The following is a 12,225-nucleotide window of genomic DNA, read 5'->3' as shown; positions in this document are numbered from 1 at the left end:
AGAGTCAACAGAGGGCTGATGCCTGTCTCCAGCAGTCATTGGGTTGCCACTCCATCACCAAAATAGTAATAGTAGCAACTTATTGCTCAGTACTAAGTAGTATTAGTCAGACCACTACTGCACAAAGACAAGATACATTTTAAATATTTTTGGGCGTGATGTTTGATATTTAGGCTGTTTGTTTTTATTGGTATTTATGCTGATATTTCACAAACTGATTGTGCTATAAAATGAAAAATACATAATACTTCTCCTATAAAGGAAACAGGTCTACCAGCTGTCACCATGCAGCTGCATATATGAGTTTCATATTTATTTACAAATAAAACTGTGACGAATTCAGAATTCAGCCCCCTTTCCTCCGACAGTTTTATTTAGGAGCAACACAACACTTGACATGGTGTCATCCTCCAGCAGAACAATGGTCCTGAAAAGGCAGCCACAGCTATAATAGAACAATTCAGATTAAAACATATTGATATGCTAGAATGACCTAGTCAAAGACCAGACCTAAACCTGATTGAGGATGAGATTTGAGAAGCGTTGTTCACAGACGCTTTCTATATAATCTGACTGAACTTGATCTAGTTTATAAAGCAGGTAGAGACATACGGTCCAAAGCCTTGCAGCTGTAAATACTGCAAAATTTCGTTCCACAAAGCATTGATTCACTTTTCAGATTTGCATTTTTAGAAAGATTATGAAAACCCTGCCAGATTTGTTTTCCATTTCCCTGCTATGCACTACTTCCACAACCGACTCCATGTTGTGGACATCTGCAGGACACAAACACTGTAATGCATTTTAAAACATGTTTATTGGTCATATACAAAATAAAGTAAGCTGTTTATCAACAAACGTACAGTATATACATCAATAAGATGCGTCGGACTGATGATGAAACAGTTCACTTTCATTATTACCAATACCTTGTCATCATATCTATCTACAAATTGCAAAGAAAAAGAAAAGTACAATAATTTAGTTGGAGATAAATACTTACAAAGACCGTCACATTTGAAGGTCTTTTCCCATAGAAAGTACCGTTGTACCGCAGAATAATTTATTACACCCCATACAGAAATATTACAAAACACAGAGCTTCTCATCACAAGGGCTTTTCTGAATACATTACGCCATATTCACACAAACTCACTACTTCTGTATAGCTTTAAACATACCACCGTATACATTTGGAGACATTGAAACATCCCGGCTCCAATGAGCAACCTCGCTTAACCATAGATGGGTGATGAATAGGAAAAGAAGCTGATATCAAGGCTAAAATAAGTGAATGTGTTAAAAAAAGAAGAAGAAGAAATTTTGGTTGGACATTGTACAAGTGATGATGTGGGGCAGCGGGGAGGAAGACACAGCAGCAGATGAGGTAAGTCAGGAGGCTAAACAAACATGGTTATTGATGAAAAAGCCAAACAAACGATCAAAGGAATCCTCGGTTCATTTACTTTTATCGATCTGGATTTTGCGGTGGGTGAAAGGGCTTTTAGAGTCCAGTGGCGTGATTCAGTAGGCAGGAAAAACATCTGAACGAGTGCTCGCTGATTGGCCAAGCCGCGAGATAAGGAGTTAATGATTCCAGAAGAAATGGTTGTTTTGAGGAAGGGCTTGGTAGGCCGCCGATTTGACTCTGGCTGCCTTCTTTGAAAGGAGGCCAGAGCGAGTGAGGCGGTTTAGGAGTGTTATCAGATGTGTCTCCACCGCCTCTTTTCAGCTTCTGTAAATTATTTATGGGTTCAAGTATGAGCGGTTTCTCTGGTTAGCTATGAAATGCCTTATCGTAAGAAGGTTGTGACCCCTGTACATGCAGCTGAAAGCCAGGCTGGCGTGTCTCACAGCTCGTAAACTGCGTTACGAAAAGAAACCACGCCGCCTGCTCTGCTCGTACGGCTGAAGGTCGGCGCTGTCAGCTGAGGGGAAATCAGGATTAAACCTCTGTAATGTTTGACACCATTGATCAAAGAGGCCACACACTGCTTCACTAGAAATCCACATCTGTAAGACAACATGTTTTATCTTCCCCAGGAGAAGCTCCAGTACAATTATTGGCACCCATGGTAAATGTGTGTAAAAAGCCATATTGTAAGATGTAATGTTAGTGATTTTTGGGGATTATTTATGGGGGGTTTTTCACCTCCTTTACCATTCCCTCTTGCTTCCTTGTCTAGCCTTGTTTCCCACAGTTTCAGTTACTCCCTGATTGGTTTATTTGGTGTTATGGCAACAGATCCAATATCTGTGTCATTCCTTAGACACTGGAAGTAAAGGACGCGTGCAAACCGTGAATTTAACAAAAAATTCTTTATCTGTAAAAAAAAAATGCAAATACAAAAATGACGATGAATCAGTTTTACAATTCCTTTTTTTAAAACAAAAAAATACACAGCCTACACGGTCAAAAACTGTATTGCGCCGTGTCTATGCAATCCGTCAATGTTTTTTTAATACAATATACGGCCCGACAGGAAGTAAGCCTTTCAAAATAAAACTACATTTCAGAATAAAAATGGCCTGAACAAATATTGATCTTCTTAACTAAATATAATAATATAAAAAGACAAACCACTCACCAAATAACTTAAATATTTCCTATTTATGGCTCTAACATTTGGGTTTGGATCAAATGTTTCAGATCATTAAATAAATGTAATCAAACAAAACAACCTGGACTATGTAGCTAACAAGCTAACAAGAGGTTGTGTCCTGCGTGGTGTAAGCATGAACGGTCTCGGTTGACCAACAGCTTCTCAATGACTTAAGACTGGACTTTGACTAGGCCACTTCAAAACATTGACTTGGTTGGTTTTGAACTGTTCAGAGGTGGACTTGCTGGTGTGCTTTGGTTTTGGGTTTTATAAAGCTTTCCAGACAGAGAAATGTCAAAGACTTTGTTTCAAATCTGGTCTTTAAGTTTTCTGTCTTATTTCGGAGTATGATATGCTTCTTTTTGAGTTCTTGAGATCGGTTTATTTAAGTACTTTTCTGCTTTTACACGTCCGGCAGTAATCGGCCCTGGCTGTGGCTAGTTAAATTGGGTGCAAATACTTTTTTACAGCACAGAGAATTTATTCTCCAACTGTAGTCTTGGACAGGTAGCCCTTTTCTACTAAACATTTTCTGACTTATAGACATGTCTTCCCTTTTTAAATGGCATGTTTTCTTGTCTTTCCCATTTTCAAGCATAAGAAAAGTCACATCATGTTTATGACCCAAGGTAACAGAAAGTCGGTGATTACCAGAGGAAGTTCCTTTAATTAAGGTACTCAGATCAAAGGTTGGGTTTTTAAAAATGAGATTAGATCATTGTTGTTTTTCCTTTCACATATTTTTACCAGTGGTGCCAATAGATGTGAAAGGAGCCACGTGTCAAAGCTTATTTTATGTCATCCTCTCATTTGGAAAGAAATTAAAGAGATTTTATCATCGCAAATGTCACAGTTAACTTTTAGGAAAAACTGAGAAGACGCCACAACACTTTAAGCCGCAATTAAACAAAGACAAACCCACATCAGTTTTTCTTTATCGCTTACAAAATGCTTTTTAACCTCGTCACATCACATTGCACCTACAATTATAAAACAAACAACTAGACAAAAAAAAAAGAACACGGGCATGATAGCATCACTCCTCCTCTGAGGCAGGAGTTTTAATTTTACCCTACGCCATTTGCATAATAAGTTTTGGTTCAACACATTCATACTTGTACAGACCGGATCCTTCACAAGCTGACGACAGCGCAGAGTGGGATGAAACGCATGCTGACAGAGGCACAGACAGCAGTAAACTCTCCAGTGGAAAACAGAAATCTCTAGGTTTAACAGAAAAACAATGGAAGACATCAGATTGACAGAGAGAAAATAGGTTGTCACTGATTGAGCTGATATATACTAGTGATTTTTTTTTCCAATGAAAATTCAAGTATGATGTTGAAATCTGGATGTAGCTCGATTCCTCTGAATAGGTTACGGTTCAATTCAATAAAACTTGGAGCCGTTTTGGCACAGAGTAAATTGTTAAAAACTGTTAAAATTCTGTAGAAACTGCTTCGTTTTTGCTCACCGTTTAAATTAAATTTACAATATATTCTTAAAGGTGGTGCCGTGCTTGCTAACCTTTCTGCAGGGAGTAGTAGCAGTTCAGATAACAGGACGCATCATTGTTAGAAAGGCACCAACCAATTAGTCGCTTTCTCCCTCACTCTGTTATTTGGTTGTTAAAAAAATGGGAGAAAATAGTTTTTCTTGTTTGTTAAATGCATCAACACTTAAAAATCAGCACCTTTTCGGAGGACCGTAACTGTATTAAGACCAAACAGGTTTTCTGATTACCTTTTTGATAAGAGTTGGGGACATATATGCTTTAGCGAATGACTAACCCTTTTGTTTTCTGTGAACTCAATGTTACAGATCATGTTATGTTATGTTACAGTTAAAAAAATCCCTCCAAATCAGCAAAAACAAAACACACACACACACACAAATCTCCTCAAAATTTTTAACACAAATTTGAAACTGAGGCCTGATCGGTGCATCTCTAATATTTAGTACCGGTTATAATCTTTTAAGTTCTTTTCATTTCATTATAATATCAGAGTGGAATTGCTTGAGACAGTTGATGCACTTTTTGGGTCTAGCAATCATCAGAGAAAGGTTAGGGACAAATTATTTGAATAATGAATGAGAATAATCTATAAATCCCTTAAATTTGCTTTTTTTTTTTTCTATAAACCCATTTGAGTCTTTATGCTTTCCAGTCCTGACAGAACAAATCAAAACAAAACAACAGCTTACAATTAGCAAGTAGGAACACAAAAATATTTTAAATTGGATTTGGCCACTGAAGCCTGATGGTTGAAACTCAGTAAGTTGTTTGCATGACATTGAAAGAAATCTTTAAAACCAGGTTTAAAAGGTCAACCTCACCCTGACAGACAAACCATTAAATAGCATAATATAGTTTTTTTTTTAACTTTATAAAACACCGTATACACTTACAAATATCATTTAACTTCCCTGACACTTCCCGAAGATCTTCAGAAGCTAACACAAGAACAACATTAAATATACATAAAATATACAAAGAAAAACAGAGTGCCTTATTCACACAGTACAAAAATAACTTACTGAAGGAGTGAGTTTGATGCAGCCAGAGAGCCCCTATCACCAAGTTTCACTTTTCTGATAGCTTAACTTGAAGAGACAATATTATTAAAGCCTCTACTGTATTTTCATCCCAAAAGCAACAGGACCTGAACATAGCAACTGGCCAAAAACACAAACAGCCACAATGGCCTGCTCGGAAATCTGTTAAACAAGTGAACTTGTTCAAATTCACTCTTTGTAAGTGCAGTTCAACAAAGGTGGGAGCCGAACGACAGTGGGGCAAAGAGTACACGATCAGAGAAAGAGTGCAGATACACACAACGTCATCGTCCACGTTTGGGCTGAAATCTAAAACGGATCAAAATCATAACCAATGAAATAGCTAGTAGTCACCTCGTTACATACCTACACAGCACGCCACACGCTAGTCCACCGTCACACACATGTGCCTAATCACTAGAGGAAAAATAAACAAAGCTATTCAGTAGTTAAGCCACTTTTGGTACAATTGCAAAATAGAGAGATCACTGTATATCAAACGGATTTTGTGATACCTTTTTTTTTCTTTTTTTTTTTTACAAGTTGTTACAAACAATGCAAAGATAATTGTCTTTATAAAATTACAGACTCCACTATACATAAACTCTTTGAGTACAGAACACCACGGAGGACTACGCCTGGTAAAAGCCTGGGAGAAAAATAACAACCTGGTAGTTTGACTGGAAGAAAACAAAAAAGTTCATTCAACAAGTCAGCCGACCTCCTCAGATCTGACCATCCTGGTGAAAACTAAATAGGACTAAGCCTTTTTTTAAATTAACCTGACAGTCGTGTTAATGAGCCTCATTAATATGTGATTTTGATGATGCCAACAAATCTCAAACAGCGCACAGCAAACCAAAGTGCCAGCCACAATTATTGGTGTTCCTGGTAAAAATGTGTCAGCAAATTATTATGTGTCGACATCAACTTACTATGACACGATGGAAATTAGTATTTGATGTATTTCTTTATTAATTTTAAATAAATGAATCTAAATCTGAGAAAAAGCCTTCAAATAAACTCAACTTTTATTGCAGCAGAATAATCTCTTACTGGGAAAAAAAAAATCCTACTTGTAATCTGAGAGCATTCATCCAGTACAGAAAAAAACCCCAACCTGTTAATAAATAATTGTTTTGAACACCCAATGGGTCACAATTATTGATAACCTTGCTGTTGACACTTTGTACAACCCAGTTTTTGCCAATAGGACAGATTTTCTTTTCTCTTAGTCTTCTCTTCAAAAGATTACTGCTGGAAAGATCAATCTCACTTTAACCTTTCCAGTAGTTCCAGTTAAACTCCCATTTGGGTACAATAAACTCCACATGTAGATGTAGAAAGTGTCCAGTGGTTGCCATGGATACTTGGTGATCCAATGATGCCACTTTTGATGCACTTTTTTAAGAGTAAACCTTAAACGTGAAAGACGTGTTGCATGTGGTGGCAACATTAACATGGCTAATAGAAATGGATCTTCGTCACATCATTTTTATACCCACAAACACAGAAATCTTTGAATTTCAAGTTAAAATTCCCCACAAAAAAAAATTAAAGGGACTGGGCCATTTTGTTGAGTTTTATCCCCTCTCACTAATTCTTATAAGTTTGAGATTATGCTACTTCAACAAAAATTTGAAAATTTTCTTTGCACATTTTTACCAGGAGTGCCAATAAATGCGTCCCGACCTGTAAATACTGTTTGATTCTTGATTGGTCAGCATATATGCCATTAGGTACAGCTTTATATCTGCATTGAATCCTCAGCATCCTCCCTCAGTTCCTCTTGACTTTCTTCTTGGTGCATATCATTATAAGACCAAGGCACTTGCCCTTCCAATCTGTTTCTGTATTGAACATATTTTTCTAGAAACTCTCACAAACCAAAGTTATTTTCACATTTTCTTCAACAGGATATTGTCCATTTGTCTCTTTCTATTTTTGTTAAGTACGAATCGCTCTGCAGCATCCTCGTCCTACTGACAAATCTTGGAAGTACAATATGTAATACTGGAAGCCAATTGCTCTTGAAAAAGGAAAACAGGAAGGAGAAAGAGCGACAGACCATAGAAAAGAACACAGCTAACTAAACATAGCGATACCAGAACAAACACTCGCCACAGAATTTCACAGAATTCCTGATATATAACATTTCACACACAGAGAATACACCTTGGACCTCATGTGAATGACAACACGGTACAAAACAGTAGAAATACAGTTACCACCATCGTATATTATAGATTTTTCCATTAGTACTTTTCTGCAAAAGTTCTTGGGTGAAACAAGACCGGGCTTCGGCGCAGTCACTGAAATCAGCACGTCACTTTTTTTTTAAAATAATTATTTTTAGACATAGCTTGGGGTTTTCAACTGATGTACCTAATTTTTAATCAAAGATGCACCAAACCAACACGGTTAGAGATCTGAATTGGCCAATTTATTACTTGATCGGCTCTGATTTGAAATCTGCAGGTAAAATACCAAAAACGCAGATTTTCGTCTCTATTTTTTAAATGCATCAAATCTATCAACTCCAACTATTTTCTATTAGTTGCATGAATTTGACTGCCTTTCAGGGGGGTTTAATAATCAGATAGAGGCTAGCTGTGATGCATAAATAGGGGTAAGTTTTTAATACTTTGATTTTAATCTGGATCCAAAACGTCTATCAATGAACCTGCAGCAAACAAAAAAAAAAAATCGCAATCTTTCAAAACCAGAAATTATATTGCCAAGAAAAGCCTGATCGGTGCATCTCTGTTTCAGATTTCAACCTTTTTATTTAAACTCAACACTAAAAACTTGACATGATTCAAACGCAGCTCCCCCAGGTTTTTCTAGTGTTTTCCCAAAATGATCACTTTCAGATTTAAATACGTGACTCTAGATCAAGTTCTCCAATTCTCTGACATTCATAATCCACATTTTAGCCAAAGGGACTCTGTGTGTTCATCCAGTTCTGGACGATCAAACTCTGACCGGAAGCTTCTTTGTGAGCCAATAAACCGTCCTCTGCCTCCATCCTGTCCTTCATCTGCACTGATCTGAGACGGACGATGGGAACACGTCGGGGTGGTCCGGGTGGTGCCGCCCAGCTGCTGGGAGTCGGTGCAGGTGGAGGAGAGGGGGGCGATAGAGAGGCAGGCTTACTCTGATGCGGCTGAGCTCCATCCTGTCACACCCTCCTCCAGCCTTCTTCCCCTCAAGACCGCGCGTCCGTCTTTGACTTGACTATCGTGATGACGCTCGTCGCCGTTGCCACCTTCCCCGGTATGAGCGGGCCGATGACCGACGACGGCACCCCTCCGCCCCCACCGCCCCCGGCCCTCACCCCGACCCCGACTGTGGGGCTCCGCGCCACAGTCCTGGCGAAGGTCTGCAAGGCTTCGTACTTGGACCTCAGGGCGTCCAGTTCGATGCGCATGGACGCGTTCTCGTTGGCCAGTTTGTCCACCTCCTGCTGCAGCTGCGCCTTCTGCTTCTCCAGCTCCTCCTTCTGGGTGACCCGCTTGACCCGGCAGCTGGCGGCGTAGCCTCGGTTCTTCAGGGTGCGTCTCCTCTGTTTGAGCTGCAGGATCTCTTCCTTGGAGAGCCCCCGGAGGTGCTGGTTCAGCTCCCGCACGGACATGGTCACCAGCTCCTCGTCCGTGAGGCTGGTGCCATTTTCACCCGGCTCACGCTTCACCTGGAGGAAACACGAGGGCGGTGAAAAACCAGATCAAACCAAGCGCAACGCTGAGAACTGGGTGGGAAACACATGAAAACATTACTTTCATTTACCTTTAAGGCTTTATTTCCTTTGTTAGTCGTCGTCATGCCACAAGAGCCTTGCTCTTCTGCGCAAACCTTTGGCGAACACAGGAGAGCATAAAGGGTAAGAAACATAAAACAAAAGAAACCACATTTTATCAACCCCCCTCTCCCCCATGGAATCAATATTTATCACAGATTAATACCCACCAGAGAAAAAGGAGATATTAAGCAAAACCGAGCATTCTGGCCCTGTTGTGGGAGCATGGCACAGACCTTTTGCATCTGTATAAGACTGCATGAGTGAAAGTGACAAACGATTCTTAGAATTTCCCTGACTTCCTGTTTCCTTGTGGTTTCACTCACATTGCCCACTACCTTTGTGCTCACAAGCTCTCATTGGCTGGCTGGAGGCCAATAACGATGAAACGAGCAAGAAACAAGAGGAAGTGGTGAAGTTTGTAGGAAGGACTCCAGAGGGAAGCTAACTGTTACAGTCCTGTTTAAATATAAAGACAGACCATCTCAAAAGATAAAGAGAGCAACACAGAGAAGTGTTCAAACCGCTCAAACATTATCGTGTGGAACAACAAAATGTAATGTTTTTAACTGGGATTTTATTTGATGGAGCAACACAACATGGTGCATAATTGAGCAACCAGCTGTTAAAGAGGCATGATTTTTAACTTTTTCTTTAACGACAAAACCGATGGCCCCTCTAAGAAAATGTTGCGGCTCTGTACTGAGCCCTCAGGATTTGAAACTGAAATGTTTGCTCATTTTTCTTTGCTAAACAGCTCAAGCTCAGTCAGACTGGATGGAGAGCATCTGTGAACATATATTTTCACAGATGAAAATATATGTTGTAAAAAAAAACAACAAAAAAACCCCCCAGATCCAATGAAATCGTTTTATTTTCTTCCATCCTGTTGAAGTTACTCATTTCCTGTGCGCTCTATATTACATATATGAAACATGAACATATATGAAAATATATGTTCATCAAAACGAGGCTTTGCGTTTAAGAAGCCGTTCTTTGTTTTATTTTTTATTTTTTTGGTTGTCACTGTCGCTGAAAATGATTTTCAACTATAAGCTCATGCCACGCTTTTCAGATTTTTTATTTGTAAAAGCTTCTGAAAATCCTGCATGGTTTTCCTTCCACTATAAAATTAGGCACTACTTTGTGTGGCTCCATCACATAATAAAACATTAATAGGGTACACAAAAATTGTGAGGGGAAAAAAAAAAATTACGATGGGGTGTGAATACCTCCGACACCTATAGCGGATAAAAAAAAAAAAGAAGTAAAATCCCATCGGATGAAATAATATATTTGCTTTTGTCCTAAAGTGCAAACAAGAAACAAAAGGATGGAGACAGAAGTGTGAATCAGAGGTCAACAAAGAGCGAGCTTGGAAGTGCAACAGATGAGATCAGACCTTGGAGCTCAGTGCTCCAGCGAAGAGCGTCTCCACAGGCTCTCAATGACAAGCTCTGTGTGTGCGCTGGCCTCCTCTCATCTCTCAGTGTGTGCCTGAGATAAAGAGAGGCTATTGTTGTTGCTGCTGCTGCAAGATCATCATGAGACCAGTCATGATGACTCAGCAGATTGCTGATCTCAACCCAACCTGCCCCTTGTCCCCTCTCCCAGCCTCCACACTCTGCTCTCTCCTCTGACACTTTATGTGGCGTCCACCCCCGCCTGCATGGCTTTGATGACTGTTTAACACCTTTTTTTGAAATCGGACCAGTGGGCCAAAACAGCAGACGAGCCACGGAGAGGCTAGAGAGAGAGAGTAGAGTCAGGAAGATGGCCAAGTTGTACTCGATGAGCTGCTTAACAGATACAGGAGGCACCTGTCGTCGAAGCTTTAGCAGGACGTTCTGCTATCAAGGCATACCAAGGTTTTCAGAACGATTAAAAAAAAGTTACGTCATATCGCCCTAAAGGTTTAAAACTGTCGTAATAAAGTCCCAGAGAAGCTGCTGCCATGAACTAAGTTTTCTCCAGCTGTCGGAGTTTAAAGTAAAGCAGCGCTGCTTCTCCCTCACCTACTGCTACACAATGCTCAGTTCATGGATTTGGAAACAGCTTTAGTCATGCAAAAAAAAACTGACAGTGCTGTGGAAACCAAAGGAGTGCCACCTGTCACCTTTATTACGATAACGTTGTTTTATTACTACAGTTGCCAAGCTATGCGTGGCATGTCTTTCTAAGTAACGTTTTCAGTAACCGTTTTCTTACCAGAAATGGAGAGGTGTCATGAGGTTTACCCTTTCCAGCCAGTTATTAACTCTTTCAGCTCCTATCTGAGGTTTTAGTGGAAACACGGTCAATGAAGTGAAACGGATTGAAGCAATCCATTAAAATTGCTCTCCTGTTTAGGCTTGTCAATACAGGGTTTTAAAGTCATGTTGTTCAAAAATCTGCAGATTTTTCAAAACAGTTTTTTTATTATCTCCATTTTTATCACCAGAAAGTCAAGTTGGGACAGATTGTAGAAAAAGCTAAAAAGAAAAAAATCAATGTTTTGTAAACTGTCTGTGTTAAAGATTGGGATTCTGCAGCAGGATCTTGATGGTAAAGCAAAACTTTTTCAGGTCTTGAAGTTGGAATCGGGATCAACCAGCGTAACTTTAGTGACGTTGTTCAAATTAGAAGACAACACTAATTACTGCACTTCCAACAGCAGTAATTCCAGTTATAGTTGCTTTAAATGGCATAAATCAGTGAAAACTGGAGGTCCATCTGATAAACTGCTCTGAGGATTTATTCACGTTTCCATAAATGATGTGATGTTTTTTTTTCTTCTACAGGTAAAGGGAATCGCTACTGATAATAACAGAATCTCACAAAAAAAACAAATAAACACAAAAAACATTCAAAAATATCCCTTTAGGCAGCTGGCTGCTGTTTGGCTACCTGAGCAGAGAGCCTGACTAATTACTCAGCTAATATATTGTCGAAATATACCTGAAATATCCAAGATTATATTATATCTCACTATTCACGCAATAGAATATTCGTCACAATCAGCACATTCACTTGAAAACTAAAATACTAAGTTTAGAGGAGTTTTATTTTGTTTTCTTCCTAAATATATAAATCAAAATAAAATTTGCAATTACATTATTATAGATAATAGTTTATTGTTTTTGCATCAATAGTCGAGAAAACGTCATAATGTAAATGACATTAAACATAGGTATTTTTTAACTTCCAACTAAAAACTCATATCAGTCCATAACAGAAGAAAAAGTGAAATAACCAAAACTTGTTCATTAAAATTTAAGATGCTTTTAAATA

General features: G+C 39.0%; 1 protein-coding gene across 4 annotated transcripts in view; it reads right to left on the bottom strand.

Moving 5' to 3' along the window:
• Positions 1-798: 798 nt before the first annotated feature.
• mafgb (v-maf avian musculoaponeurotic fibrosarcoma oncogene homolog Gb) overlaps positions 799-12,225 on the bottom strand; it is a 30,145-nt gene continuing 18,718 nt past the window's right edge. For 3 of the 4 annotated variants that reach the window (XM_028018158.1, XM_028018159.1, XM_028018160.1), the window contains exons 2-3: positions 8,946-9,011; positions 799-8,850 (exon numbers count right to left, since the gene is read on the bottom strand). In XM_028018158.1, the coding sequence (XP_027873959.1) occupies positions 8,368-8,850; positions 8,946-8,981 (519 nt within the window). In that variant the 5' untranslated portion in view covers positions 8,982-9,011 and the 3' untranslated portion in view covers positions 799-8,367. Of the gene's footprint in view, positions 8,851-8,945; positions 9,012-9,125; positions 9,693-12,225 lie in introns of those variants that run through there. The other variant, XM_028018157.1, reaches the window with a different exon arrangement.

The sequence above is a fragment of the Xiphophorus couchianus genome, chromosome 5 (genome assembly GCF_001444195.1).
Source record: "Xiphophorus couchianus chromosome 5, X_couchianus-1.0, whole genome shotgun sequence".
In the NCBI taxonomy this organism is placed as follows: Eukaryota; Metazoa; Chordata; class Actinopteri; order Cyprinodontiformes; family Poeciliidae; genus Xiphophorus; species Xiphophorus couchianus.
Note: the sequence above shows the minus strand (reverse complement) of the source record. Positions and strands in the feature narration are given on the sequence as shown.